The sequence below is a fragment of the Phodopus roborovskii genome, unplaced genomic scaffold (genome assembly GCF_943737965.1).
Source record: "Phodopus roborovskii unplaced genomic scaffold, PHOROB, whole genome shotgun sequence".
Classification (NCBI taxonomy): domain Eukaryota; kingdom Metazoa; phylum Chordata; class Mammalia; order Rodentia; family Cricetidae; genus Phodopus; species Phodopus roborovskii.
The window spans coordinates 1,468,266-1,495,730 of NW_026126623.1; the positions used below are offsets into that span (position 1 = coordinate 1,468,266).

A 27,465-nucleotide genomic window follows, 5' to 3' on the forward strand; every position below is an offset into this window, starting at 1 on the left:
TGGTATGACAACGACACACATTTATTCATATATATATTAATATGTAGTAGTCAGTGAAACTATACTATCGCAGTTAAATAAGGATCAGGATAAACAAATAGGCCGAATAGACTTATTCAGGGAGAAATAACTTACAACCTGGCAGAGACCAGGAAAAAATTTCCCCCCCCCTGGGACTTGTAGTCACTGCCCATTTTAACTCTCTTTGGCTTTGGATGAGTGAAGTGTGGTAAATTACCCCCACGTGGGAGAGCAAACTGTTATAATGGGACGCAGCTCCGGGTGATTCCGCACATTGAGCCTCCAAAAAAAAAAAAAAAAAAAAAAAAAAAAAAAACACAAAAAATAAAAAAAATAAAAATTTGCCCACTTGCCCCCACTTGGCATCATTCCTCCAGAGTTAGCCCTGCCTCCATTCTTGTCACTCATGTCCTGGAAACCTCTGGTTATTTTCCCACCATTGTAGTTTTTGAGTTTTGTGATTTAAGATCCTGGAAGTGGAACTGTGCATCATTTACCTTTTTGAGACTGAGTTCTTCTGTTTAGCATCACATGCCTTTGAGCGTCACACTTTTGAGGTTTGTCTTGGCCAATGTGTGGGTCATAGCTTGTGCCTCTTCGCTGCTAAGGTGCATATTCAATTTTCAAGCAGATGAGCTCTTGCCTTTGTGCAGAATGAATTGGATGTTTCAGGTGGACTTCTCTGTGGGAGCAGTTTGCCAATAGGCTGGTTTGCATCTCTCGGTTGGTTTGATGGTTTTGTGATTGCTTTTCTTACCAGATAGTGAACACTTCAGTCACTTCACTATTTTATGCTGGAATTTCCCCTAAATACTAAAAATGGGTGGGTTTTACTTTAACCTTTACTTTCAAGCCACCAGTCCACAAGATTGTTAACACTCAAGGGAAGAAGCTACTATACTGGGGAGTGGAGCATAGATCAATTTAAGACAGAACTTGTATTATATACATGTGTAAAAAGCTACAAAGAATAAACTTGCATCCCAGATTCCTAAAAACCCATCAAGAATGAAAGCCTTAAAACAAGAATGGCAACTACAAATATTAAGGGGTAACTAGGAACTTGGACAAGCATGTGACTTGGGATGGCCATGAAGCTGGCCTTGCCTTAGCACTGGCTTGTGGCTAAGGCCTCCTACTTACACCTCAAGACATTCAGGATCATAGTCACCCTGCACTATTGCCCCGTGAAGCAAGAGTCCCTTGTGCCAGCTTGTGGTCTTTTGGGGCCGTCACTTTGTTTTTCTTTTTCTTTTTTAAATAAAGTTTTATTGGTACACAGCCAAACTTACATGACTTCTTTGATACTATAACTGCAGAGTCTAGGAGTTGGAACTGAAACCTGGTTTTCAAAGGCTAAAGTATTTTCTGTCATTCTTACAGAAACCATTTCATTGACTCCTGTTCTAGAGACTACATTGTAAACATTTCCTATGCAAACAACAATTAAGATTATGTTAGTGCAGTTCATCTGCTCTTAGGCTCTTTGATTGGCAAATGTGTCCATTTGGTCTAAATCTGTTTTTTTTTTTTTTTTTTTCTTCTTTTTTCTGTCATTCCTCTTCACATTCCACAGAGCAGCAGCCATCCTCAGTGTATTTCCTCCCAGGATTTTTAGGACAAGATTTTGTGGATGATTGATACAGATCTAGTTGGCTTTTGTGTCTGTCAGTGCACACCAGAACTCTCTGTCCCATCCTGATTCTCAGAAACAGCAGGGCAGGGTAGTGATGGCTTGTCTTTCTATTGACCTTTTTAATCTTCCTTCCAGACAAGCCTCTTTTCTAAAGTAGATATACTTTCTTTTGTTACTTTCTGGGTGTTGACTCCTGTCCTTTCCTGGTGGGCCACTTGTGAATTCTGATTCAGGCATTCCGACAAGTCACATCTTTAAAGTCAGCCCATTTCTCATTGTTGCCTTTGGACGCTATTGTTGCAGACAGCCTGTTGGCTCCATGCTGGTTCACCTCTGGTCTCAGGTGTGTGCATGCTCTTGGAAGGGAAAACTTCTGATTGTATGCAGTGCTGCACTATGGATTACGCCTTTCTTTCATAGGAAGTTGCTGCCTGAATGATCCAGCCACCTGTGGTGACCTAAATAAACTTTGTCTACCCTGTTGAATCTGATGTGTTAACTAACATTCATTTCGTGTTTTACTTTGGTATTCAGATGATATACACCACTTTCCCCTGTTCTTGACTGTCTTTTTTTAATTCCTTGGAATGTTACACTGTTGATGGGGAATGCTCTTTTGTGTATATGGTTCTCTTATCAGTTAATGAATAAATTGCCGATTGGCTGATTGGCCAGGCAGGAAGTGATGTAGCTGGGCAGGATCAGGATATAAGCAGGGACAAACAGGAAATTGGTCTCTTCTCTGCAGAGAAGCTGAGCAGTCATCATGCACAGGCAAAGGAGTTGCAGGTCTGGCATTCCCCTGTAAACCAAGACCATGTGGAAATACTTAGATTAATAGAAACTGGTTAATAATTACGACAAAGCTAGCGAAATAAGAAACCGTAGTCAGCGGCCATCAGTATTATGATTAATATAAGTCTCTGAGTGTTCATTTGGAGCTGACATGGCAGCGGGACCAGGCTTTGTGCGGGAGAATGCATGTGACACACTATGTATAATTTTGGGGGAATGCTCTCTCATTGCAGGGAGGTGTTTCTTGCAAGTTTGGGAGACTGTATCTAAAATTTCCTGAGCCTGGTGTGTTAGGTGCTGGGAATTTTAAGCTATCCGTGTAATGTTTCAGTGCATGTAGGACAACTCAGTCTTTCTCTTTCCCCTTGAGTCAGTTTTGGTAGGTGATATTGTCTCAGAGATGATTTCTTTTTATTCATTTTCAGATTTATTGGCATGTTCTCCTACCTTTTACAGGATATTTGAGAGCAGGATTGTTTTTTCTTTTCTTTAAGATGGGGTTTCTTTGTGTAGTTCTGGCTGTCCTGGAACTCATTTTGTAGATCAGGAACTCAGAGATCTGCCTGCTTGTACCTCCTGAGTCCTGAGATTAAAGGCTTGTGCCATCACCACCTGGTGAGAGCAGGAGTTGTGAGACATTTCATGGCCTATTTGTGTATGACCTAAGGATGTAAGAAACCAGATGCTCACCATGATCAAAGATCATTGTCACACAAATGGAGATTAAAGATGTGTACATATGCAAAGTAGAAGCAGGCATTAGTAAAAGTTATCATCAGAGAGAAAATGAGGAAAATTAAGAGGTTAAAGGAAATCGAGAGAAACCCTGGAGAATGGGAGGAGGTTTTCAAAGGAGGAAAAAGCTGCTGAACTCGATCATGTAGGGGGTTTAGAGGGCCATGGCAGAAACTGGACAAAAGCTGAGTTATTCTCTGTTCAGAATGGTTAATTCTCTGGGCTGTCATGAGCAAAGCCAAGGGAAGTCTCACACACTCCATGCCCAGCCCCAGCCCACCCATATCAATGATCATGCACTATTTATTATACACTACCCATCCAGTTAGGGCCGCTTGAAGCCCCTGCTCTCTGCCTCTGTCTTAAGTTGTTAGGTATTGATCTTGATTGTCTGCTGGTTCTTGTCAGCAGTGGATATTGTTACTGCTTCTGACCTTGCAGGTGTCTTGCTAGGTATCACTTAGATTGTTCGTTTCTTTTTAGAAAAATCTTTGTATTTGCATGACCAGCTTGCAGTCTTACCTTGACAGGTGTTAACACTAGCATAGGCACCAGGCTGTAGCTACAGTGCTCTTGGTTATGTCCTTGTCTATGGAATTGTCTAGGGTCCCTAGCCCAGGTTTGTTAGAAGCCTGTTTTAGTTGGTTGTATTAGAAGCAAAGATATGTAAAAGAGCAATACTATTCAGCATGCATTCCAGGGACGCTCATGAAAGCTAGCCAGCAGGCCCACCAACATTTCCTTGCTTCTTCCTCCTTGCTTGCCTCTGTCTGCCTCTTGTCAGGTCCTATCAGCATCTCATACTTAACTGCAGGCTCGCTCTCTCAGTGCTTCTGGCTTCCCTGTTCCAACCAAATACCCTCTTTGAACTCAATGTCTATTCCATTGTAATCTCTGTGAGCAGCTTGTAGTTTTCAGGAGTACCCTTCCTGTTTTTACTTCTTACAGGGGGCTGGCTTCTGCATCTCTCTCTCTCTCATTTTTTTGAGACAGGGTTACTCTGTGTAACAACAGCTTTGGAGGCTGACCTGGGACTTGCTTTGTAGACCAGCTGACCTCAAACTCACAGAGATCCACCTGCCTCTGCCTCCTGAGCGCTGGGATTAAACGTGTTCGTCACCACCGCCCAGCCTAATATCTCTATTTTTAATTCCTAATATGCTGTGTGTATTGCTTCTTTATCTCTTTTTTTACTTTAGTAACTTAAAAAAATCTGTCCAGCTGTGTGTTTGCTTTCTGTCTTATTAATTTCGTGTGTGTGTGTGTGTGTGTGTGTGTTGTATGTACATCCACATACTTGCAGAGATCAGAGGAAGGGTGTTAGGCATCCTGCTTTACCACTTTCTGCCTTTTTCCCTTAATACAGGAATTCTTACTGAACCTAGATGTAGGCTGGTGGACTGCAGGCCCCAGTGGTCTTCCTGATTTTACTGGGGGTGGTTATACCTGGGATTTTACATGGCTGCTAGGGATTTGAACTCAGGTCCTCATGCTTGCAGAACAAGTGATCTTCCCCACAGATGTCACCCAAGCCCAGTCCTCTCCATCTTGAATGATTTCTGATCCTGTCACTTACCATACTATAAAATAGACTGGGCGAGACCATTGCTGGATATCTCCCAACACACTCCTTAGTCTTTCTGTCCTAATAAGAGCAGAGACTTAGTTTAGTGCAGATATATCTCATCTGCTGGTATTTGTAATGGCGTTCTGGAAGAATTTTACAGGATGGATTTTATTTGACAAATTTGAAGGTATGATTGGTCTTTAGAAAACCCTGGTAGAGTAATTAACTTTGCTTGTTTTTCTCCACAAGTTTATTTTGAAAGGTTTATGGAACCATAGCAAGGTCAGTTCAGAAAAGTCCTCTGTCGCTTTTAGATGCCTTCCTTAATATCTGTTGTTTGCTGCAGTTTTGGGAGATGAAACATGAACCACAAGACTCAACAAACCCATGTGGAGTTTATTGGGAAAGGGAACAAAGGGAGGGGTAGGTGTCAGCTGACTGGGAGCAGAGATGGAAGAAAGGGGATGGGTGGGAAGTGCTCCCTTAAAGAGGGAAAGCTTGCACATGTGTATAGAACCCTTACATGCCACATAACACATGATGTAGCCATGCAACACAGGGCCCTTTGAGCCCTCTAAGTATCTGTTGAATGACGGTGCTCATACTATGCTGGTTGTCAGGGGGTGGGGTCAACATAATGCCAGGATACCAACACCTGTATCTTATGTAATCATAGTATAAACAAAGTTCAAAACAAAGAAGTCACCATTGGCCAAGTTTCCTCTAGTTGTGTTTCCTGTTCTAAGATCAGAGCAAGTGAACACCCAACATCTCCTCCAACCCCGGGGTTCTCTGGAGCTCCCTGTTGTCTCTGTCCCTGTTGTCTCCTTTTGTCTTTCATCATCTGGACACCTGCAGGAGGATGGCCAAGTGGTCTGTAGGACATTCTCAGTTACTGATGATTGGACGGGGTTTTGGGTTAGAGGAGGTGGAACAGCCTTCTTGCCACATGTCAGTGTATGGTATAAACATTGGGGGCTGGTGATAAACCGGTTCTATCCCTGATTTAAGGGTGGGGAAAGGGAAGCTAGTCACTTTCTGCCATTGTGACAGAGAATGCCAATGAAAATGCCTTGAAGGAGGAAAGGCTATTTTGGCTCACTGATTCGAGGTCATCTGGCTCCACCGCTTTAGGTGATGACACAGACTGAGGGTTCACAAGGGATAGAGGCCAGAGTGTAGCATCATGTGATGAGGAGCTCCTCCCACTTGACAGCCTGAAAGTAGAAAGAGAGAGGTAGGAAGAGGCCAGGGATGAGATACAGCCTTCCGGAGGACCTGCCCCATGACCTCCTTACTCAGTTCAATCCCACCTCCTAGTGTTAGCTTATTGTGATCAATAAGTGGGTCACTCCATTAATCATTTCCGAGTCCTCATTGTCTAGTAACCTCTCAACAGCTGGATTCACCAGCTGTGGAACTAGCTTTCCACATCCAGCTTTATGGGAGATGCCCTCCCACTCTTTTGCCGTGGTGAGATTATGGTCTTACTTCTCACACTCATCTGTCTTGATACTTCATTTCTAACAGTGTTTTCTGAATTTGTCTGTGTGTATGCATGTGCATGGATAGGCTGGCAGGGAGGTGGGGTGCACTTGTTCACAGGCCACAGTGAGGGTGTGGACGTCTGCCTATATTAGTTCATTGTACCTTTATACATTGACACATAATTTTCTATATTTATGAGGTGCAGCATGATTGTTTGAGATGTGATGCATGTGTTATGGTCAAATCTGTATAATCTGCCACTTTGTGTTGGGAGCCACCAAGCTTCTCCAGTTGTTTCCCAAATATGTAGTAGATGCTTGTAAGCAGACTCACCTTACTGTACATACTCTCACTGTGTCTTTTAAGATATGGTTTTACAGCAGTATAAGTTTATATCCTATAAAATTTGCCTACCCTAAGTGTAAAATTCAGGGATTATAGTGAATTTAAAAAGAGCTATGTAATTATCACCAAAACCCAGTGTTAGGACATTTCTGTCACCTTGGTGGGTGGCGTTGGCTGCCATTTGTCTCCATCACAGCCCTAGGTAATAGCTGAGCTACCTTCTGCCTCTGCCAGTTAGCATGGACCAGGTGTTGGAGCAGCCTGTAAATCATGGGGTACGTATGCATTGTGTTTCTTTTTTATTGCCACCTGATTCTGCCTTATGAACATGCTGTACTTTGCTTGTGAACCTATTGGTTGATGGGTTGCTTCCAGGTTTTACTGAGTTGAGTAGGGCGGCTATAAACATTCTCTTACTTGTTTGCATGGAAGTGCTTTCCTTCTTTTTGGGTAGGTCCCTAGGAGTACAATTGCTAGGTCATTTGGCAAGATCATGTCTGTCCTTTTAAAGGAACTGCCAAATGGCTGTGTGCAGTCTGGCTGCACCATTGTACACTGTCATGCTGTGGAGTATTTATTTAATGATGCAAAGATGATGCGAGGGCTCTGATTTCTGCATGTCCCTGCCGTCACTTACTGGTCCTTGTCCTTTGATTCTAGCCGTTCCAGCCCAGAGTGGCATTTTGCTGTGGTTTTAACTACCATTTCCCTAATTGTGGGTTGTGTTAGCTGATTTTCATCGATAGTCATGTGGACGGCTTCTTTAAGGAAAGGTTTGTTCAAGGCTTTTGCGCAATTTTAATGAGGATATTTGTTTTATTTTTATTGAATTGTAAGAGCTCTTTATTCTGGTTCTCAGTAAGCCTTTTTATGAGAAATACGATTTGTAAACAATTCTGTTGACAGTCTATGGCTTGGCCTTTTGTTTTCTTAATAAAATCATTTGAAAGAAAAAAAAAATGTAAAAATTCTGAAGTCCGAGTTGCCAGTTAGTTGTGCCTTTCTTGCTGAATCTATGAACTCCTTGTCAATTCAAGGTTGTCAGGGCTTTTTTCTGTTTTCCATGCTAAGAGCTTTATAAGCTTGTCTCTTATCCTTTTATCTGTGATCCGTTTTAAATTTGGAAATAAAAAAGAATGTAGTTTTTTTTTTCATCTTTGGGGGCCTGCTACCCAGCTCTCAAAAAATAAATACACGAAAACTTATTCTTACTTATAAATGCTTGGCCTTAGCTTGGCTTCTTTTTTTTCCTTTTTCCCTTTTGATTTTTCAAGACAGGGTTTCTCTGTATTGCTTTGGAGCCTGTCCTGGAACTTGCTCGTAGACCAGTCTGGCCTCAAACTCACAGAGATCCGCCTGCCTCTGCCTTCTGAGTGCTGGGATTAAAGGCGTGCACCATCAATGCCAGGCAGCTTGGCTTGGTTCTAACCAGCTTTTCTAACTTAAATTATACAATTTATCCTTAACTATAGTTTGCCTCTGTGCTTTTTTCCCTTCTTTATTCTATATTGGTTCTTTCCTTCCTACTCTGGGCGGCTGGGCAGCTGGGCGGCTGGGCGGCTGGGCGGCTGGCCCCTGGTGGCCTCTTCTCCTTCTCCTCTTGCTCCTAGCTCTTCCCCTTCTCCCTCTCTAGCCTACATCTCTCTTCCTATCTAGTCTCTTTGCCTGTCAGCTCCTCCTATCCTTTCCCCTGCCTAGCTATTGGCCATTCAGTTCTTTATTAGACCAGACAGGTAAAGTAACACAGCTATACAGGGTTAAACAAATACAACATAAAAGAATGCATCACATGTTTGCATCATTAAACAAATACTCCGCAACATAAACGAACGTACACATCTTAAACTAATATTCCACAACAAAAGAGTTCAACTTCAATTAAAAACAAACAGCTAACACACTTTAAAAGCAACCCTCCCTTTTTGGTGGTTTCAGCACAGGGCTTAGCACCCTGGCTGTGTCTTCAGCCTCTAGTACATTAGAAGAGGGACACTATATTTCAGTGCAGTTTTAGATTTACAGGGAAATACTGAGGCAAACTTGCAGTTTTCCTGGAGTTAATCTCCGCAGTTTCCACTGTATTATAGTTTTCTTCCATCTCTGTGGTAAATCCCCTGATTAAGAGCAACTCAGGGAAGAGAGGGCTTATTTCCTGTTATACTTCCCAGGAAAGGGGGAATTCAAGGGATAGGGAATTCAAGACAGGAACTGGAGCAGAGGCCATAGAGCAGTGCTTCTTACCAGCTTGCCTCCCAAGGCCTGCTCAGCCTGCTTTTTTATAGTACCCGGGATCTCCTGCACAACCCGTAGTGGGCTGGGTCCTTCCGCAACAATCATTAAAAAAAAAAAAAAAAGATACACCAATGGGCATGCTCACAGGCCGGCCTAATGCAAGCAATCCTTCATGTGAGAGACTCTCCCCATCTGACTCTAGTTTGTGTCAAGTTGACAGAAAGTAACCAGCATGGTATGAGTAGTATATTGCATGCATTTGGTCTATGAACCAACACAGATGTATGCCTTAGTTTGTTTGAACCATCACATAAGATATGACCCTCAGATAGAAGCAACAGGAATGAATTTTCACCTAATTCTGGAGGCTTCAACACCCTGGTGCCAGCAGGCCTGTTCTCATTTGAGGCCTCTCCTTGGTTAGCATGTAGCCACTTTCTCACTGTGTCTTGGTCTGTGTTTCCTCTTTTATGGACAGTGGCCATATTGGATGAGAGCAAAGCCCAGTAGCTTCATATTAACCCCACTCTGTCTTTTTACCAGCATTCTTCCTAAATACAGTCATATTCTGAAGGGTTTGGACTTCAGCACATGAGCGCCAGGGAGACACAAGCCAGCCCAGACCACATTATTGTTAGCCAATTGCCATGGTGTACATGGGGGCTCCCCCGTAGGGTTGGATGCTCTGTGCATGTAGACGACCACTTAGTGCTCTGTATTATGCTGGGCAGTCTGTGTCCTGAGCATCCTGTGCTCCAGCAGCTCATCTTGTACCTCCACCCTGGCAACTGTCATCTTCCCATCACCTCTCAGACTGGCTTTTTCCAGCATGTCAGGGAGTTGTGATCAGAATGTTGGTCTGTCCATAGGAGCTTCTTTCTCCACTAGTAATGCGTTGTTTGCTCTCAACACATCTTGTTTGTCAAATCATCCCACTGCTATTTGTGGCAAAATGTACTTCCATAGAATTGTCTTAGCACCTCTGTTATCAACACAGAAGAGTTGATTTCTGTGCCTGGCAAGATGGCTCGGGGGTGAAAGCGCTTTCTGTCAAGCCTGGTGACCTGAGTTCTGGTCCCATAATCCCCGTGGTAGCAGGCAAAAACTGACTCCTGCAAATTGCCTTTGACTTCCACACACCTGCTATCACACGTATGTTCACTCACATTCTTACACGCTCTCTCTCTCACATACACAGTGACTAATGAAAAACAATCTTAAAAGAGTTGGTATTCTATCTTCTCAGTTCTGCCATTGATCTGCAGTTCTTTGTGGCCCTGTCATACTGGACACCCAACAAAGCGGTAAAATGGGCATTGCTGGACTTCCAGCTCTGTTCCTTTCTAAGCAGTGTTGGTTATCCAGGAAACTTTGTGCTTCACATCCATTTAGAATCTATGGTAGAATATTCTTTTCAGGTGTGTGACTCTTGTTTGTGCTGCCTTTGTTTAACTCTGGGAAGCTGTGTAACTGTGCCTGTCTAAAATGCCTGGTGGTCCTAATAAAGAGCTCAACGGTCAATAGTAAGGCAGGAAGAAAGGTAGGCAGGGCTGGTAGGTAGGGAGTATAAATAGGATAAACAAGGAAAAGAAGGGCGGGTGGTGGTGGTGCATGCCTTTAATCCCAGCACTCAGGAGGCAGAGGCAGACAGATCTCTGAGTTCGAGGCCAGCCTAGTCTACAGAGTGAGTGTCAGGACAGGCTCCAAAGCTACACAGAGAGACTCTGTCTTGTAAAACAAAGCAAAACAAAGAAAACAAACAAAAAATCAAAACAAGGAATCGAGAAGGAGCAAGGAGAACAAGGGGAGGAGGACGTCAGGGGCTGCCCAGCTAGCCACGGAGTAGGAAGCAAAGTAAGGTGCTCGGAAGTAAGAAAGATGGATAAAAGCCCAGAGGCAAAAGGTAGACCGATAAGCAGTTAAGAAAAAGCTGGCAAAAACCAAGCCAAGCTAAGGCTGGGCGTTCATAAGTAATAAGTCTCCCTGTGTGATTTATTTGGGACCTGGGTGGTAGGCCCCTCAAAAAAGCCGAAATCATACAAGCCTATCAGTTGCTACCAAAAGCTTGCTGGGATTTTGCTAGGTCTGGCTTTGAACTTATAGAATGATTGTGGGGAGAATAACAGGAAAGAACTGTTGAGTCATCTGAACCATGAACATGACATTTCATTTTCGTAGATCTTTAATTTCCATCAGTAATTTACACTTTCATTTTTAAGGATCATTCTTCTTTTGTTAAGTATATTCCCAAATATTTTACTCTCTTTAATTTTATGGTTAATGGAGTTGCATCTTTAAATGTAAAGTTTCTTAGTTCCAGAAGATTTCATATTAGGGTAGCCCTGTTCTCATACTATACAAGCCGAAGCTGTAATTTTCCAAACTGATATTTTTTAAAGCATGTTGAAGGTGAAATCCCAAATATTTTTACAATTATTGCCTTCACTGAATTGAGATTCCTTGTTGGACATAGATTGTGTATTCATTCGTGGCATAAAAGAATAGCTTCATGTAACCACACATACTCCTGGTGCTTTGGATTGGGTTTAGCTGGGTGGTTTTCTAGTCTTGGTGGGTTTTCTGTGTGAACATGGTGACTTGTGTGCTGGGTAGACGCTTCTGCTTCTTGGATTAGCTAGAGGTAGGTTGGGACAAACAGGGCTCCTGAGTCACATTTCCTTCATAGCAACAGGTTGGCCTACACCTGATTTTGTGATGGAGGTGGGTATTGGAGAGACAATACTGGACCCCATGAGACCCAGGCCCTGTTGGTATATTATCTATCACTCTGCCCCATTCTTTTGCTAAAGCGAGCCACAGGCCAGCCTAGATTGAATTGGGGAAGAACAGACCCCATTTCTTAATGGGAAAACCTTGAAAAATCACACACATCTGTATCCTGTGTGGATACAGGAAGGGAATCATTGTGGGGACAGTTTTTCACAGTATTGTGTATCTTGTAGTTTAGTCCATCCAATTAAACCCAAATCTTTTTTTAGGCTTGGGAAGTTACTTATTTCCTGAATCTCAACAGGGACAAGCACCACCCCTCCCAGAAGGGGCTGAGATGACAGCCGTGCGGATGCTGACATTGGATACAGTACAGTTACATTCAAGGTGGAAAATGGAAAGGCTACAACATCTCTCTGTGGCAGTAGCACTCATGTTTCACGGGAAGCATGTGGGGCTTATGTGTTTTGGAGGTCATGCGTTTTTGCCAGAACTGGACACCGCCTTTGTTGAAGTAATTGAAACAAGTCTTTACCTAGTGATGGGTCCAGCTGGTCTCTCTGCCTGCACCGTGGACTGACTTCACCTCTGTGGGGAGAACTTTGATGTTGCCTGGATAAACCTCCTTGGCTCCAGTGGTCTCAGTGAGGGGGTAGCTCTGGCAGGGCTCACAAGGTTTTGGCGAAGCTCAGTCTCCCAGGCTGCGTTTTCATTTCCATGACCCAGTCCATCTTCTGTGCTTGGAGCAATTAATTATGTGGGCTTTGAAGAAAACACGCGGGTCCATTTGAGAACTGGCATTTTGGAGTGATCTGGTATCTTACCATCGATAACTGAGTTTGTGAATTTTGCTCCCAGGTGGTACCAGTGACCCTGGCTGAACCCTTGAGGTCTGGGTGAGTCAGCGTCCAGCCTGGGGGACAGCGTGCATCTTTTGCTTTCCTGCAGGCAGCCTCTGTGGCGATGGTACCAGTGCATGCTACCTGTTGCCTGTCTTTGATACTGTGTTTGTGCGGAGGAAGAACCGTTGCCAAGGCCTGGGAACAGCCATGCTGAGGGACTTCTGTGACACCTTTCCAGAAGAGGAAGCCCTGGGCATCAGTTGCCCGATTTCTTTTGCAATGTACAGAGGTAACCCCCACCTTGTGTCCTGTGTGAGCATTTGGGAAAGGGTGATGGTTAACACATGCACTGAGGTGCCTGAAGCATGAGTCTCAGAGTTGTTCTGGGTCAATGCAGGCTGTGGCTGCTCCTTCAGCTTCAGTATAACCAGGGTCTTCATGTTTGGTTTGCAAAGGGGACCTCTCTGGGCCTGAGAAATGACAACATTTGGAAATGCAGAAGGTGCCCGTCTCACACTCAGTAGAAATCACACTTCACATTTAGAGTTTTGACCTCTTCCTGGCCTTGTGATGTGTGTTCCCATACAGTCTGTGGAGTGGCAACAGCTGGGATTCTGTGGTGTTTTGTCTTCTCGTATTTGGATACAAATATTCTCACATGAAGATCTGGCACACTGATTAAAGAATAGACTTGTCTGTTCTGGGTATTTTTCTTTTCCTTTAAAAAAATGTCTGTATACGAGTGTGTGGGTGGTGTGTGGTGTGTGTGTGTGTGTGTGTGTGTGCTGATGTTCATAGGCATGGTGCTCAGGTGGAGGTCAGAGGGCAATTTTCAGGAATTCATTTCTTCCATGCATCCCAGGGATTGAACTTAGGTCATTGGGCTTGCACAGCAAGTGCCTTTCCCAGCTGAGCCATCTCAGTGGCCCGTTAGCATATGTGCATGCATTGCCACTGATTGCCCACTTAAACTGCTGTTTTGGGGTATAGTGTCACCATAAGTTGAGGAGCATGTGTAATCAGAAACAAATATCTCAGGGGCACACAGAATCCAGGGAACTAACTAACTGCACCAGGGCCTTGCAGTGACTCTCCTTTTTTTGTGTGAAACAGATAGGGCTGCGGATGGCACTTAGTGGTGGGGGCTTGGCTAGTATGAGTGAGGCTCTAGGTTCCACACAGTCCTATGTACCACAGCCCATGAGCTGTGGCAAGGCCAAAGCACTCAGGGGTACTGCAGAAGCCCTCAGCCTCCAGCTCATCTGACGCCCTCACTGTAGGAGAAGGAACCCATCCACCTCTGCTATCACCATGTTGGATGTAGCACAAATAATAAAAACCCAGAGACAGATATTGGGGCTCAGACTGAAGATCAGAAGAGCAAAGCAGAGAGCTCTCATCTCTACCAATGCTCAGACCAAAGGGGTGGTCCTTTTCTCAGATTGCATCTCCAGACTGCACTCCTCACCGAATCTCAGACTACTTTCTGAGGCTGCATTGAGCTTCTTATAGTCTCTCTAGTGCTGGAATTAAAGGTGTGAGCTCTGTTTCTCTTTTAGAATGATTCAATCTCATGCAGCCCGATGTGGCCTTGAACTCACAGAGATCATCTGCTTCTGTTTCCTGAGTCCTGGGATTAAAGTTATATGCCACCACTGCTCAGCTCCTATGGCTGTGGCTAGTTTTGCATTCTCTTTGCATTCTCATCTCCAGGCAAACTTTATTAAATCATAAACAATGTATCACTACAGCTGTGTCTCTCCCCGAGGTCGTTGTTGTCTTTGCACATACATATTCCATATCATCAGGGATGGTGGAGGGTAGAGAATATCACTTAGGACCCGGTCCCTTGTGAAACACACCAACCTCATTTTGGGTCCAGCCTCAGTTCTTGTCTTTCTTTTTTGGCCCCTGAGACAGGGTTTCTTTGTGTAGCCTTGGCTGTCCTGGAGCTTGCTCTGTAGACAAGGCTGGCCTTGAACTCACAGAGATCTGCTTGTCTCTGCCTCCTGAGCCCTGGGATTAAAGGTGTGTGTCACCTTGGCTGGCTCAGTTTCTGTCTTGATGGTTATGAAGCCTTGGGGTTGGGTTTTTATGGCCTTTGTGTTTCTGGGATACAATGGTAGAAGAGGAAACTAGAATAGGGAAGGCCTGCTACTCTCAAGTCATGGAGGGAAGCAGCTGAGCACACACATTCATTCCTTGCCTGGAGGGCTGTTTTAGTTGTTTACTTGTATTTCCCAGCCCCCCCCCCCCCAGTTGTATCAGCCTCTGGAAAGCCTTTCATTTCTTCTGGGAGTGTGTTGGAAGTGCATGGTGTAGTTGGCTTTGGGTTTGAGAGGAATTCTGGTCCCTAGGCAAGCAACCTCTATCACAGGCACATCCTCCATGCTCTCTCACCACACCCTCCCTTCCATCCTGACACTCCTCTGGAGTCCCCTCCCATTGCAGGCCACTTCTGGCTCTGAGGCTGACTTGCCAAGGAGCTAAAGAGCCTTTTGTTCCCCAGGTGAATGTAGACAGCAAAGACATGGCCATTCCAGAGCTCATGCCTCGCCGCCCAGCAAGCCTCCCATCTTTGCCTCAGAGAAAGACCCAGATATGCCACCTTGGGACCATGTGTCTTCTGTTGAGGCCTCAGCCACCCTCCACCCCTAGCAGCCTTTTACTGAGGACAGTTCTGCCCTTCAACTAAGAGCTCTCCCACCCTACACCTTATTCTTTACGCCCCATGCAGCTACACCTCTCACCATGAGTTAAGGACTCCGAGCAAGGAAATGTCTTAGCTGAGCCTGTTGCTTCTTTCAAATCTGCTCAGAGCATTAGGACTCCAGAATGCCAGCCACTGCCCACTGAAGGCCTGGTTGTACTTCAATCCTGGGAGACACCTCTGGAGTGTGGGTGTGTCCTTACTGTATGCACAGCCCCCGTGAGTGATGGGAGAGGGAGCAGGGGCCCAGCCAGCAGAGAAGGGCAGGCTGCCAGCTGGTGCTTAACTCTCCTGGGATCACCACATTCGGAGACACACCTCCAATCATGCATTGACTCCATCATTGGAGCTTTGTGTGTGTGTGTGTGTGTGTGTGTGTGTGTGTGTGTGTGTGTGTGTGTGTGTGTCTTTCCCTGATGAGAAGTTAGGCTGGGCAGGACATGCTCAGCCAATGTTTCCCAGAGTGTTTCCACCTGACAGACAGCACCGTATGTCGTGCATTCCCACATGTGCTTTTGCCCAGAGCTGGCAGGTGGTAGACGAGATCTTGCTTGGTATGTCCTCAGTTACCTGCAGGACCAGAACAGAAGTGGCATTCCCTCTTGTCTGGTGTGGGGAAAACTGCCATGTGAAAATGCTTATCCAGGAAATGTGGATAGTCTGCCAGCCTTCAAGGGCTGACTGGGAGCTGAGGATATGTGGTTTGTGATGGGAGCACTGGGAGGGAGCATGTCAGCTGGATTGTGTCCTGCTCTGCACATTCATGTGGCTACTGAGGTCAAGTAAGATTGAAAGGGTGGGCCTTAACTCAAGTGACTGGCACTGTATTAGTCAGGGTTCTCTAGGGAGAACTTATAGAATGAACACATACATGCATACATACACACACATATGGGATTTATTAGTGTGTGTGTGTGTGTGTGTGTGTGTGTGTGTGTAATTTACCAGAATGGCTTACAGGTGGTGGTCCAGCTAATCCAACAATGGCTGCCTACCTATGAAGGCAGAGTCTCACAGTTGTTTAGTCCATGAGGCTTTCCATATACGCCTGACCCCTGAAGAAGTATGCGCTAATGCTGGTGAAGGAATGTGATTGCTGGTGAGAGAAAGTAGACAAACAGAGCAAGCTTCCTTCTTCCATGTCTTTCTACCAACAGAAAGTGTGGCTCACAATAAAGGTGGTTCCATTGTCCCACTACAAAGGCCTGGTTTTCCCATTTTAAATTATTTAATTAAGGGGGGGGGGACCAAACCTTTACAGGTGTGCCATTTGCATTTTAGTTCCAGATGTAATCAGCTGACAGCCAAGAATATCCATCACAGGCACAGGAAGAGAGACCCTAGGGGTGCACATGACCATGGCCATGAGAGGACACTGAGGAAATACACAGGAAGCTCAGGGGAGAGGTCTCAGGCATCCCAACCAAAGCTACCTTGCCTCCAGAGCCTTGAAAAATCAGCTTGTATTGCCATGGTACTGGCAGCTCATCATGTCTGAGGAGTCTGCTCCCAGAACTCAAACTGGCTATGGCTTGAGGACATTAAAAAAACGCCACTTGCACTGAACATGTCCAGACCTTTCCATTGCCATTGTCCCCTAAGCATCACAGTCTAGTAGCTATTGATGTGGCATCTACATAGCTGAAAGGCATCTAGATGATGGTCCATACACAGGAAGATGTATGTATTGTGACTATAAACACCATGCCTGATTTTATGTAAATGTTGCATCTTTGGATTTGGTGCCCTGGAAACTCAGTGCATGATGGATGGAAGTGGGGTGTGAGATGAACAGGGATGATTCTGGACCCTGGGAAGTTGGTGAAAGGGGTTCTGGTGAAGCAGAGTCAGTATTGAGATGGTGTGTGTGTGGTAGCCACAGAAGGGATGGAAGGGCCGTGTGCAAGGAGCCAGAGAGAGATCACTGGCTGAACTGGGTTGGGCAGGAGTCAGACTCATGGCTTTCCTCTTTTCTTCCCAGTCCTTAGGCAGTTCCTGTTGACCTGTCCAGGTGAGAGAGGGCGCTTGTGGGAGGTAGAGCCCCCAGGGTCCTGGGACCAGCGTGACAACATCTGGCTCAAGGTTTATCTTCATGAGACAAGACTTCAAGATGGTGAGTGGGATGGACATCTCAGAGGTCTAGTCACCTTAGTTTTTCTTCCATTGACTGAGTCTGATTCATGTAGATGTTACTTTTCAAGAAGAGGGGCTGAGATCCAGTTGGGACATATGTTCTGTATTTCTTACCCATGACCATCTCATCTGCATGGCTCCAAAAGTTCTTCCTCAGATCTGGAATTGGAAACCTCAATTAGACTAAAGAGACCACTACAAAGATCAGCTAATTAGATAGACCACTACATAGGTCAACTATTAGATAGATCAGCTAATAGATAGACCACTACATAGACCAACTACTAGATAAGCATCTACAAAGATCATCTTCTGTTCCTCTGTGTGGCTCAGGATCAGATGCACACGCTATTTTGAGGGAGTAGCATGTGCAGCACATGGTTGGGAATTCCAAAGATGACTAAGGTTTGCTGTGATAACCCTGTCTTCAGTCTCCCCTGTGTAGGCTGTGTCCATGGCCATATAGTAATGTTGCATAGTGCTGTGTAAATCATTATGTGTGTACATGAATGTGTGGTACATGTTTGTGAGTTATGTGCATATGTGCACGGGAACCAAGGGTTGATATTGGGTGTCTTCCTTTGTCATTGTCCATTTTAAAGTTTGAGACAAGATCTCTCAGTGAATCTGGCACTCACAGCTAGACTGGCTAGCCATTGAGCAGCACCAAGGACTACTCCCCACCCCCCATGCTGGAGTTACTGAAGTAAGCCACCATGCCTTTTACGAGGGTGCTGAGGATTTGAACTCAGATCCCCATGCTTACACAGCATTCACTTTGCTGACTGAGCCATCTAATGTCAGCCCTGCATCATCTCACTATTATTTTTACTTTTTTTTGTGTGGCTTTCATCCATGTACACAATGCCTTAGGATTATATCCATCCTTCCTAACTTTACTCACATCCACTTTTCAAAATCATTTTAAAAGTTTTGTATTTCATTGCATCCAGTTAGTGCTGCCTGTATGTGTTTGGGTGTGGGGTCAACTGTTGGGGCATAGGCAATCTATAACTGGCCACAAAACAAAAATAACCATCCTTCCTCAGCCACCACCAACTAACCTCCAATGACTTCTCAACTACAGCCCAGGGACCTTGTCAGCTCTTCCTTCGTCCATGCTGGTTTTGGCTGGCTTGATCTGGTACAGTTCAGTTGTGTGAGCACAGGAGGTGACAGCCATCTTTATCCTTTTAAATGGCAGAGCTGTGATTCCCTGTAGGGACACTTCGTCTCCTGTTGACCCTGCTGGCCTTAGTTCTCTGTTGGCTCCAGACAATGCCCTGGCTTGTCAGTGAGGTTTGGATAGAGGGATCTTTCAAGGAGCAAGGTAGGGTTTTGAGGGCAGGTACCCCAGGGGAGGCAGGACCTTCAGATGGCCAGACGGGAATGCAAACATGCTTATCCCAGGATTTAAAGGTGGCTTTTCTGACTCCCACATGGGGAAGATCTCACTTTACAGTGCAGGATGGGGCTTAGGTGCCTGGACATTTCACCAACAGGTGCCACTTGTCTCCAGGAGACAAGCTTCCAACAGTTTAGATGTACTGCCCTCGGTTAAAGTAGTAGCCCCGCTCCTCCATGATGTGGGCATCCATCACACTCATCAGGATGTTTCTGCAGAAGCAGGTGAGGTAGCTCATTAGGGGCGGGTGGGCCAGAGGTGTAGGCTGCCTTTCTGCATGGGTGACTAACTTAACTCAGGTGGTGACAGGCAAGTGCCTGAGACCTTATTGATGGTAATAGTGATAGGTCTTGCCTTAATGGCTCCCCTCAGCTGTAAGGCTTAATGGGCCCTTACAGCTATTTGTGAGGGGAAGGAGTGCCAGGGAAGGAGGCTGGCGGGTCTGCGACTGTGATCCTAATGAGGCCGTTAAGTGGCTTGCCCTGTGGCATTGTGTTAGGAAGGAAAGGAAGCCAGCCTGTGCCCCTGGGCATGGCGCTGGCCATCAGCACAGGTTTATAGCTTCACAAATGAAGGTCCACATCTGTGCTTAGGCTCATGCCACTGTTCCTTAGCTGGGAGTGGAAAAAGCAAATGCATGTCGGAATGTGAAAATTGCCTGGCCAGAGGGGTTGGGTGGGGAGGAGGATGCTTTGTCCTAGTTGGAGAGATGACTTCCTGATGGATAATCCCACCGGGGGTTTATTTCAAGAGCTGGGAGTCTGTGTGGTCTGTCTGAAGTAAGCTGGTCTAGAAATCGGATGCCAAACCTGTCACTTTAATCCACTCTGAGGGTCACCAACTCCCACTTCCAAACAGCAAATGAGAGGATCTTCAGAGACTGTTCCAGAAGTCTGTTGCAGGAACAAGAGCCATTGCTATAATTAGGTTACAATTAGATTACTCAAATTCTGTAATTTTTGAGAAAAAAAATTAAGGGTCTTTTCATCCTTAAAACCCTGGTTTGTTTCCAGTGTTACCCTCAGGGTTCCCAGGCAGTTATTTTAGACCAGTGGTTGTCAACCTTCCTAATGCTGTGGCCCCTAAGTACAGTTCCTCATGTTGTGGTGACCCCAACCATAACATTATTTTCTTGCTACTGCATAACTGTAATTCTGTTACTGTTATGAGTGGTAAGTATCTGATATTCAGCCCCCAAAGGGATCTTGATCCATAGATTGAGAAGCTCTGATTTAGGGGTCCCCACCACTTTGTGTGTGATGGAAATGGATGTGTAAGTAGTCCATGGCTTCTGACTTTGGAGAAGCCATGAAAAGACACATTTCAAAGGGAGAGCCCCTGGGTTCCCTGCAAATGCTTGAGAACCTGTGTGCGAAGTGCCTTCATTTGTGGGCTTTTTAAAGTCTGTACAGCCCTGGCAGCTGATAACATCTGTAGCTTGTAATGACCCTGGGGATTTTTGGATTTTTTCAGACGCTTTGAGAGACGAAGTTTGTGGGAAATGCATTTTCCCCCTGTTCTCAGTTACATGGGAAACCTTTGAAACTTGACCGATAGGATCATAATTCCTTCTGATGTGATCTCCCCATCAGTCTGCACATGCCTGAAGTCTCTTTACTAGAGGGGATGAAATTGAATATGTCAACAAGGGAATGTTCTTTTGCAAAAAAGAAAAAAAAATGTTACTGGAGGTGGGAAATCATTGCAAATGTCTCAAAAATTATTTTTCCTTCTAAAGGGTCACAATTTTCTTTTTCCAGATGCACTTATCATCCACAGGAAAAATGATTTCTTTAACTTACACTTATCTATAAAGCAGAAATAAGAAAGCTAGATGGATTATGTATATGGAGAGGTGAATAATTTGAGATGGAAAGGCAGGCCTGCTTTTCTAAGTTGGAGGGCAAGCAAACTGGAGCCATGGTCTTGTTCTAGTTTGCTCTCATTAGCCACACATTGCATAATACAGTAGCAACAGCAATTTTATGATGATCCAGTATGCCTGGGAGTGTGGAGAGCCAAAGCAACCTGCTGAGGTGATTTTTGCTGAATGCTGTTCTTTGGCAGGTTTTATGGCTCCCTCTTGTGGCCATTGTTCTGCATCGCCGTCCTGAAATGCAGCAGTTGCTTGTCTTTGATGTACCTGAATATCTGGTTCCCCAGATTCGTACCTTCCCAACTAGTGTATAAAAATTATGCTTGAGACCCATATCATGAGAGAGAGCCTGGAGGCCCAGGACCCAGAGGCAAGGCTATCCTAGAGACATAGGATAGAACCAAATAGGATTGGCAAAAGCAAAACCAAACCAAACCAAACCAACAACAAAAAAACCAACCTGCCCAAATTGTGCCCCCCCCCCCCAATCTGTTAAGCTCCTAGATTGGTGCCTATAGCCCAATAGTTACCATAGAGCCTACAGGTGCAGGCCCACAGCCAACCATTAGGCAGAGTTTGGGGAATCCAGTGGAGGGGGGGGGGATTGTAGGACCCGGTGTATCAAGGGCACCACAAAAAAACCCCCACACAATCAACTGACCAGGGCTCACAGGGACTGAACTGACAACCAGAGAACCTGCATGGGACTGACCTAGGCTCTCTGCATGTATGTCACAGTTGTGTAGCTTGGTCTTCTTGTGTGACCTCTAACAGTGAGAGCAGGGCAGTCTCTGACTTTTGGGACCCTTTCCTCCTACTCAGTCGAGCCTTAATAGAGGAGATGCCAGGCTCACTGCAAGCATGGCTTGTTGACATCATGGGAGATCTGCCCTTTTCTGAAGAGAAGCAGAGGAGGAGTGAAAGGGAGGTGAGGGGGGACTGGAAGGGAGGAGGGGGAGGGGAAATAGCGGTCAGGATGTAAAAACAACAGTGAAAACCTATGGGGCATTAATTGGTTAGGAATGAAATACAAGTAAGCATTTGATTTTTGCTAGCACAAGTTATCTCGTAGCACATAAAAATATCAGAACTTGAAGATGTATTCATCTGCCCCATCCACCCAGCCATTGTTTCATGGGTTCTTCCATCTGGTAACAGTTCACCGTGCAGACAGGCACTTTCTTAGGCATTAGAGAGTACAGGACAGGGAAGGAAGCCACCCTTTCCTAATTGCTGCTGACTTGGCAGCAAGTGGGGGGTGGGGCATTTGGTTAGCTGTGAGTATTGGCAAGAGTGAGCAGAGAGGACCTGGGAAGATACTCGGATAAACAAATCCCCCAACCACTTGCAGCTGGGAAATGCTTGAATAGCGCCACCATTTATACACACACACACACACACACACACACACACACACACACACACACATATATATATATGAATGAGACAGACTCAAGTATCTCAGGCTGGTCTTGAACTTGCTACGCTTCTGGAGAGGAACTTGAACTTCTGCCTTCTACCCACTCCTGTTGAATACTGGGATTCCAGGTGTACACCACCACACATGGTTTGTGCGATGATCGGGGTGCATGCTCCGCATTCTCCTAGCTGAGCTGCATCGCCAGCCCTGAGCCTCCTGCCACTTTGTTCCTTTGCACCATGGAGCTCTCCACACAGGAGTACACTCCAGCCAAAGCCAAAGTGGGGGTTAAAAGGGTGGAATGGGGGCCCCAGCCTCAGTGTGTTGGAGGGGTCCTGAGTGGGAGCCAGCCCCATTGTTTATCCTCTTCTCTTCTTAGGGACCACAGTGCACCCTGAATCTTCTGAAGATGGCACAAATACTCCCAGGCAGCCTTTTCAGGGTGTTGGACCCACACAGTTTGATCATGGAGAAATCCGTAAGGTACAGTATTGACATGTTATTCCACAGTCTTCCTGTCTCCCTAGCGGCCACCTTGCTTTTTTTTAGTGACTGCCTGGCAGCTCCTTGGACACCCAGGCTGTGGGCTCCTCTTTGGCAGAGGGCCATGCTGATGCTGACTAATACTGAAAATCTCCTTATCTTGGGATAGAAGAAGGAAGGGGGTAAGGAATCTTTATAATTAGACTTTTTTGTGGTCCTCTCTCTCAGCTGGATGAGCATTCATGAAACCAGAAGGAAACTGGCCCCTGAAAAATATGAATTGAAATTTGGCCATAGACCAGAACAAAAGCAAGGTGAATCCCCCTTGCTCCTTCCCTCCTGCCTCCCCAGTCTGGATGCTAGAAAGAAAATGGTGGTATTAGGTCTTTGTGTCCTTCAGAGTGACTGGAGTCTTGGGGAGGGGAGGAGGAAGGTTACAGAGTCCTTCTGAGTACCTCGGTGCTCAATTATTTGATAAGATTTGGAGTCTTTCCTGGAGCCAGCACCGGGTCTTTGCTCTCAAATCCTTAAGGAGTCAACTCTAAAACCAAACTTTTGTACATGAGAAGCAACACAGCTCCTGTTTGGTGGATTGTTTGGAGGTAGGAGATTTCACAGAGGCATGAGCTATTGTACTAATTCTTTGACCAGCCCTTGCTACCTGGCAGAAAGGGGCTCTTGTTGTTCTTGGCTTGTGACAGAATGCTGGGCTATCTTAGGGCTCTGCTAGGGCTCCGAGCAGAGGCTGTAGTAGTTGGCCTCGTCTGGTCACTAAGTTTTAAAATTTCCTTTTAGAGGAAGGGACAGGAGTTCTGGAGTATCTGAATGTATGCTTGTATGTCTGGCGATGTCTGCACACTCAGAGGCAGAATACCAACTTAAAAAATATTCTGGTGCTGGGTGATGCTGGCATACACCTTTAATTCCAGCACTCCGGAGGCAGAGGCAGGTGGATCTCTGATTTTGAGGCCAGCCTGGTCTATAGAGTGAGTTCCAGGCCAGTCAGGGATACACAGAGAAACCCTGTTGGAAAATATAAAAAACAATTACATTGGCATAAATGACTCATACTCAGTGAGTTTTATTATAATATTTCTCAGTATATGATGTATTTTGATCACAGTCATTGTCCTGTTATCCTCTGTGCTACTGTCCCCTCTCACTGGCTCTCCTGCTTTTCCTGATTGGCCCTCCTTTCACCTTCCTGCGACACCACTGAAGGATGTCTCATCCCCTTCCTTCAACCAGTAGCTGCCTATAAATCCTGGGGGGGGGGCGGTGGTCATGAGCCCTTCTGCTGCCATCACTGGCTGTTGAGAGCCCCAGTCTTCTGTAGTTTCTGCATAGGCACTCAGAGCTGCTGAATAGAGTGCAATGGCCACGTCTTGCCTGGAAGACATCATCCCACTGCACTCCACCTCCTCCTCCTGACTGATACATTCTTTTCCATGTTGTGAGTCCTGGAGAGGTGGTAGGATGTCACATTGGAGGCTGAGAACACATCTGCCACTCACTCTCTGCATGTTGACCGCTTGCAAGTCTGTGGTTATCACCTACTACTGCAAGGTGAAGATTTTCCTGAGCAAAGCTAGCAGTGGCATCCTATGTGTAATTTAACAGGCACAGCATGCCCATTTAATAAAGCAATTGCAGTAGCTCTGCCACTGGGGCCTCTGACCCACCCTGGCCATACTTTTGAGCAGGCCTCCAGTACAAGATGTGAATTTGCTCCTGTAGGGCAGGCCTCATAGCCAGCTATAAAGCAGCTGGCCATAACAGACTTGGGGCCATCCAGCCTGGTCCGTCAGTGGTGTAGCTTGTAGAATACCCATATGGTGTAGCCTATCCCTAGCACTGGAATTTTAATCCAATAACCTGTGGCTTCTACGAGCAGCTTTTCTCAAACAGCATAACCCAGTTTAAGCTAGGCCTGGGATGTAGCTCAGTTGGTCGATTCTTGCCTAGCATGCATGAAGCTCTATATAAACTGAGTATGGTTGTTCACACCTGGAATCCAAACCCTAAGGAAGAAGAGACAGGAAGATCAGGTCGTTTTTAGCTTCATGGAGAGTTCGCAAGCAAGCAGACAGGCAAACAACACACATACTGCCATCCACCTTTCAGCGTATAGTTGTGCCTTGGCGTCTATAGAAGTTGGTTTCAGGACCCTACTTGGAAGCTGTAAGTTGGATGCTCAAGTCCTCTATGCAAAATAGTGTTCCTGTTTTACTCATCCTCCCAAACACATGACATCATCTCTCAACAACCTGGGTACCCAGTGTGGTATAAATATCACATCAATTGTTCAGTATTGTACATGATAATGCCGTGAGAAGTATGGCACGCTCAGGATGGCCTGAGTGGTTTTAGAGTATTCTGACTTGTGCTTAACTGAACTTGTTCATCCCTCACACTTTGGGGCTGACTACTCAGCTTCCTTGTTCTGCTCTAACCTTACTCAAATCTTCTTGACTGGGCTGTCCTTTGGGTCCATCCGGTTAACATGTGCACCCATGACAAAATGTCATTTCCCTGTGGCTAGCTGCTATGTTCGAACATAGCTTATCCCTTCCGATCTCAGCATGAAGTATAGGGATAAGCCAGGTCACCCCAGGCCCTTGGTGTCTAGCACTGTTCAGGATGACCTCATCACAGTGTTTGAGATGAATGCCTTTGGCTTACTTTCTGATTTCAGGAGTGGATCACTGGAGGACAGGAGACACAGAATGACCAAGAATGTGTCAAAAGAGAGGAGGATTCTGGGATGTTCCTGAGACCCTCCTGGGATGAGACAGAGGATAGGGGAGCCAAGAGGACAGTGGCAGTCACTGGGCTGGTTGGTGAGCCATGGCAGAAGCATGTACGGGAAGCTCCAAACTCCTCAGAGGTTCATCTGGTCTCACCGGCATCAGAGCCTGAGGGTTTCATGTGGTCCTGCTAGTCTCTGGTATTGGATGGTGTCCATGGGTCCCGCCTGCCTCTGTTTCCCTCATAGGCTCTGGGATAAGGGTGTCTGAAGAAGTGCTCTGGTAAGCCAAATGCAACTGTTGGCAAATCCAAGACCCTAGAAGCTTACTTGTTAAAAGTAACATGTTTTCCACTCCCCAGGAGTATGGTATGCATGGGACCATGTGAAGGAGTCCCTTAGTGGAAATAGACTCAGAGAATTGCCATGGTACCCATCCATCATACACATTCATCTCCGTTGTAACCTCAGAACTCAACGCCAGAGGTTTTCAGGGAGACAAGTTCCTTCTCTGGGACTTGTCAGTCACTTCAGAACTCCTTGAGGGCAAACACCAGGGGTGCATAATGTCCACTATTCCAGGGCCAGATGGTGCCCACTGTGGGCCTTGGGCTATTTCTGGCCCAATATAGTGCCTGTGCTGCCTTCAATGCTATTGGATTCAGCTGTCTGAACATGAGGTAGGATTTCTGCCAGAGAAAGCTGATCCTGGTACTTTATGTTTCCTGAATGGTTAAAAGACACGTGCTGTGGGACCTCAGTTACTTATCTATTCATCAAAGCACCCATCTGCTCATTTCTAGTACATGAATATATACATACACACAGTTCTCCTTTTCTCTCTCTCCTGCTTCCTTCATCTCTTCTCTTCCTCTCTTCCTCTTCCTCTATCCATTTATATTTGTCTACTTAATTTATATCTCTCTAATTCCCAATTCACCTCTATATCTTCTGCCAGTCTGTCCTCCCTTACTTCCGTCCAACTCTCCATCCATCCATCCACCCTCCCATCCACCCAGTGTGCTTTCTGTTGGACAAGCTCTGTGTTGTGCTTGGGAGATGTAACTGAGGCCTGGTCTAAGCCCCAGGGAGCTTTCTTTGTCTGGAGGGATGCTCTTGAGTATCCACTGTAGTGTTCATCCCTCTTATGCTCACTGCAAAGAGGGAGGGCCCAACTGTGAGGAAGCAATAGCACTTGCAGCTCCTTGCAGAAACACCATGAGGACCCCATTTGCATGTGGGATCTGTGAAGACTGAAGAAATGGACTGAGCATCAGAGAGGTGCTTGGTGTGGGACCCCACACATCCTTTAACACATGGTTCGTGTGCTGTGAAGATTTGTTTTCTGTTTAGATGAAAGTTAACCCATTAAGTATCTCTGGGACTTAATAAAGGTGTTATTCAATAAAAACCATGTATGTATTAACAGTTTCATTTTGAGACTTTCAAGGTGACCACAGTGTTATAGGAGATTCTCTGGCCCAGAGCAGCACCCACCATGACAGGGCACGGCACTGGGGTGCTGCAAGGTTCCTTCTGTACAGTGTCCTAAGGATCTCTTGCTTGTATCAATGTGTGGTGAGCTGATTTATGAAAGATCATAAAACCTGCTTATTACTCAGTTTCTCTATGTACTTACCTCCCCACCCCCCACTTTGAGACAGGGTCTTGCTGTGTAACCCAGGCTACATAAACTTGCCATCTTTCCCTCTTAATCTCCATAGGGCTGGGACGACAGTGCCTGGAGTGTTCCTATTATTTTTAAACAGCTGTTGCTAATATAATTTACAGACTGTAAAAGTGCTGTCAGCCACCACCCCAATGATTCCCAAAGCCTGCTGTCAGTTACCCTCTCCCTTTGCACTATGTTACCATCCCTAGGTATCCTCAGGATGGCATCACCATCCACCTACCTTCCCTGGCTACAGACTTGCTTGCTCTGAACATGTCATATGACTGGAGTCATATATTAGCAGCCATTGGCAACTAACTTTATTCACTTAGCATGAGGATCTTCAGAGGTCTACAGTACAGCATGCATCAGCATTCCTTTCCTTTTTCATGACTGAATAATACTCCACCACATGGATATCTATCTATCTATCTATCTATCTATCTATCTATCTATCTATCTATCTATCTATCGTGTTGATTTGTTTATCCACCTACCAGCTGATGGGCTTTGGGACTGAGTTCTACATTTGGCTGGAACAATAATTATAAGATTATTGATTTGAATTTGCAGTTCCTCGATTGCCAAGGAACTCCTATTGCTGAGGCACCAGCCTCAAGAACTGAGTG

General features: G+C 45.6%; 1 protein-coding gene across 2 annotated transcripts in view; it reads left to right on the top strand.

Annotated features, from left to right (window-relative positions):
* The window catches only part of LOC127238043 (protein FAM169B), an 82,355-nt gene extending 55,780 nt beyond the window's left edge, over positions 1 to 26,575 (top strand). Inside the window, exons 6-9 of one of the 2 annotated variants that reach the window (XM_051206504.1) lie at positions 12,498 to 12,680; positions 17,083 to 17,214; positions 22,315 to 22,418; positions 25,114 to 26,575. In XM_051206504.1, coding sequence (XP_051062461.1) covers positions 12,498 to 12,680; positions 17,083 to 17,214; positions 22,315 to 22,418; positions 25,114 to 25,359 — 665 coding nt within the window. In that variant the 3' untranslated portion in view covers positions 25,360 to 26,575. The remainder of the gene's footprint in view (positions 1 to 12,497; positions 12,681 to 17,082; positions 17,215 to 22,314; positions 22,419 to 25,113) is intronic. The other variant, XM_051206505.1, reaches the window with a different exon arrangement.
* Positions 26,576 to 27,465: the final 890 nt, after the last annotated feature.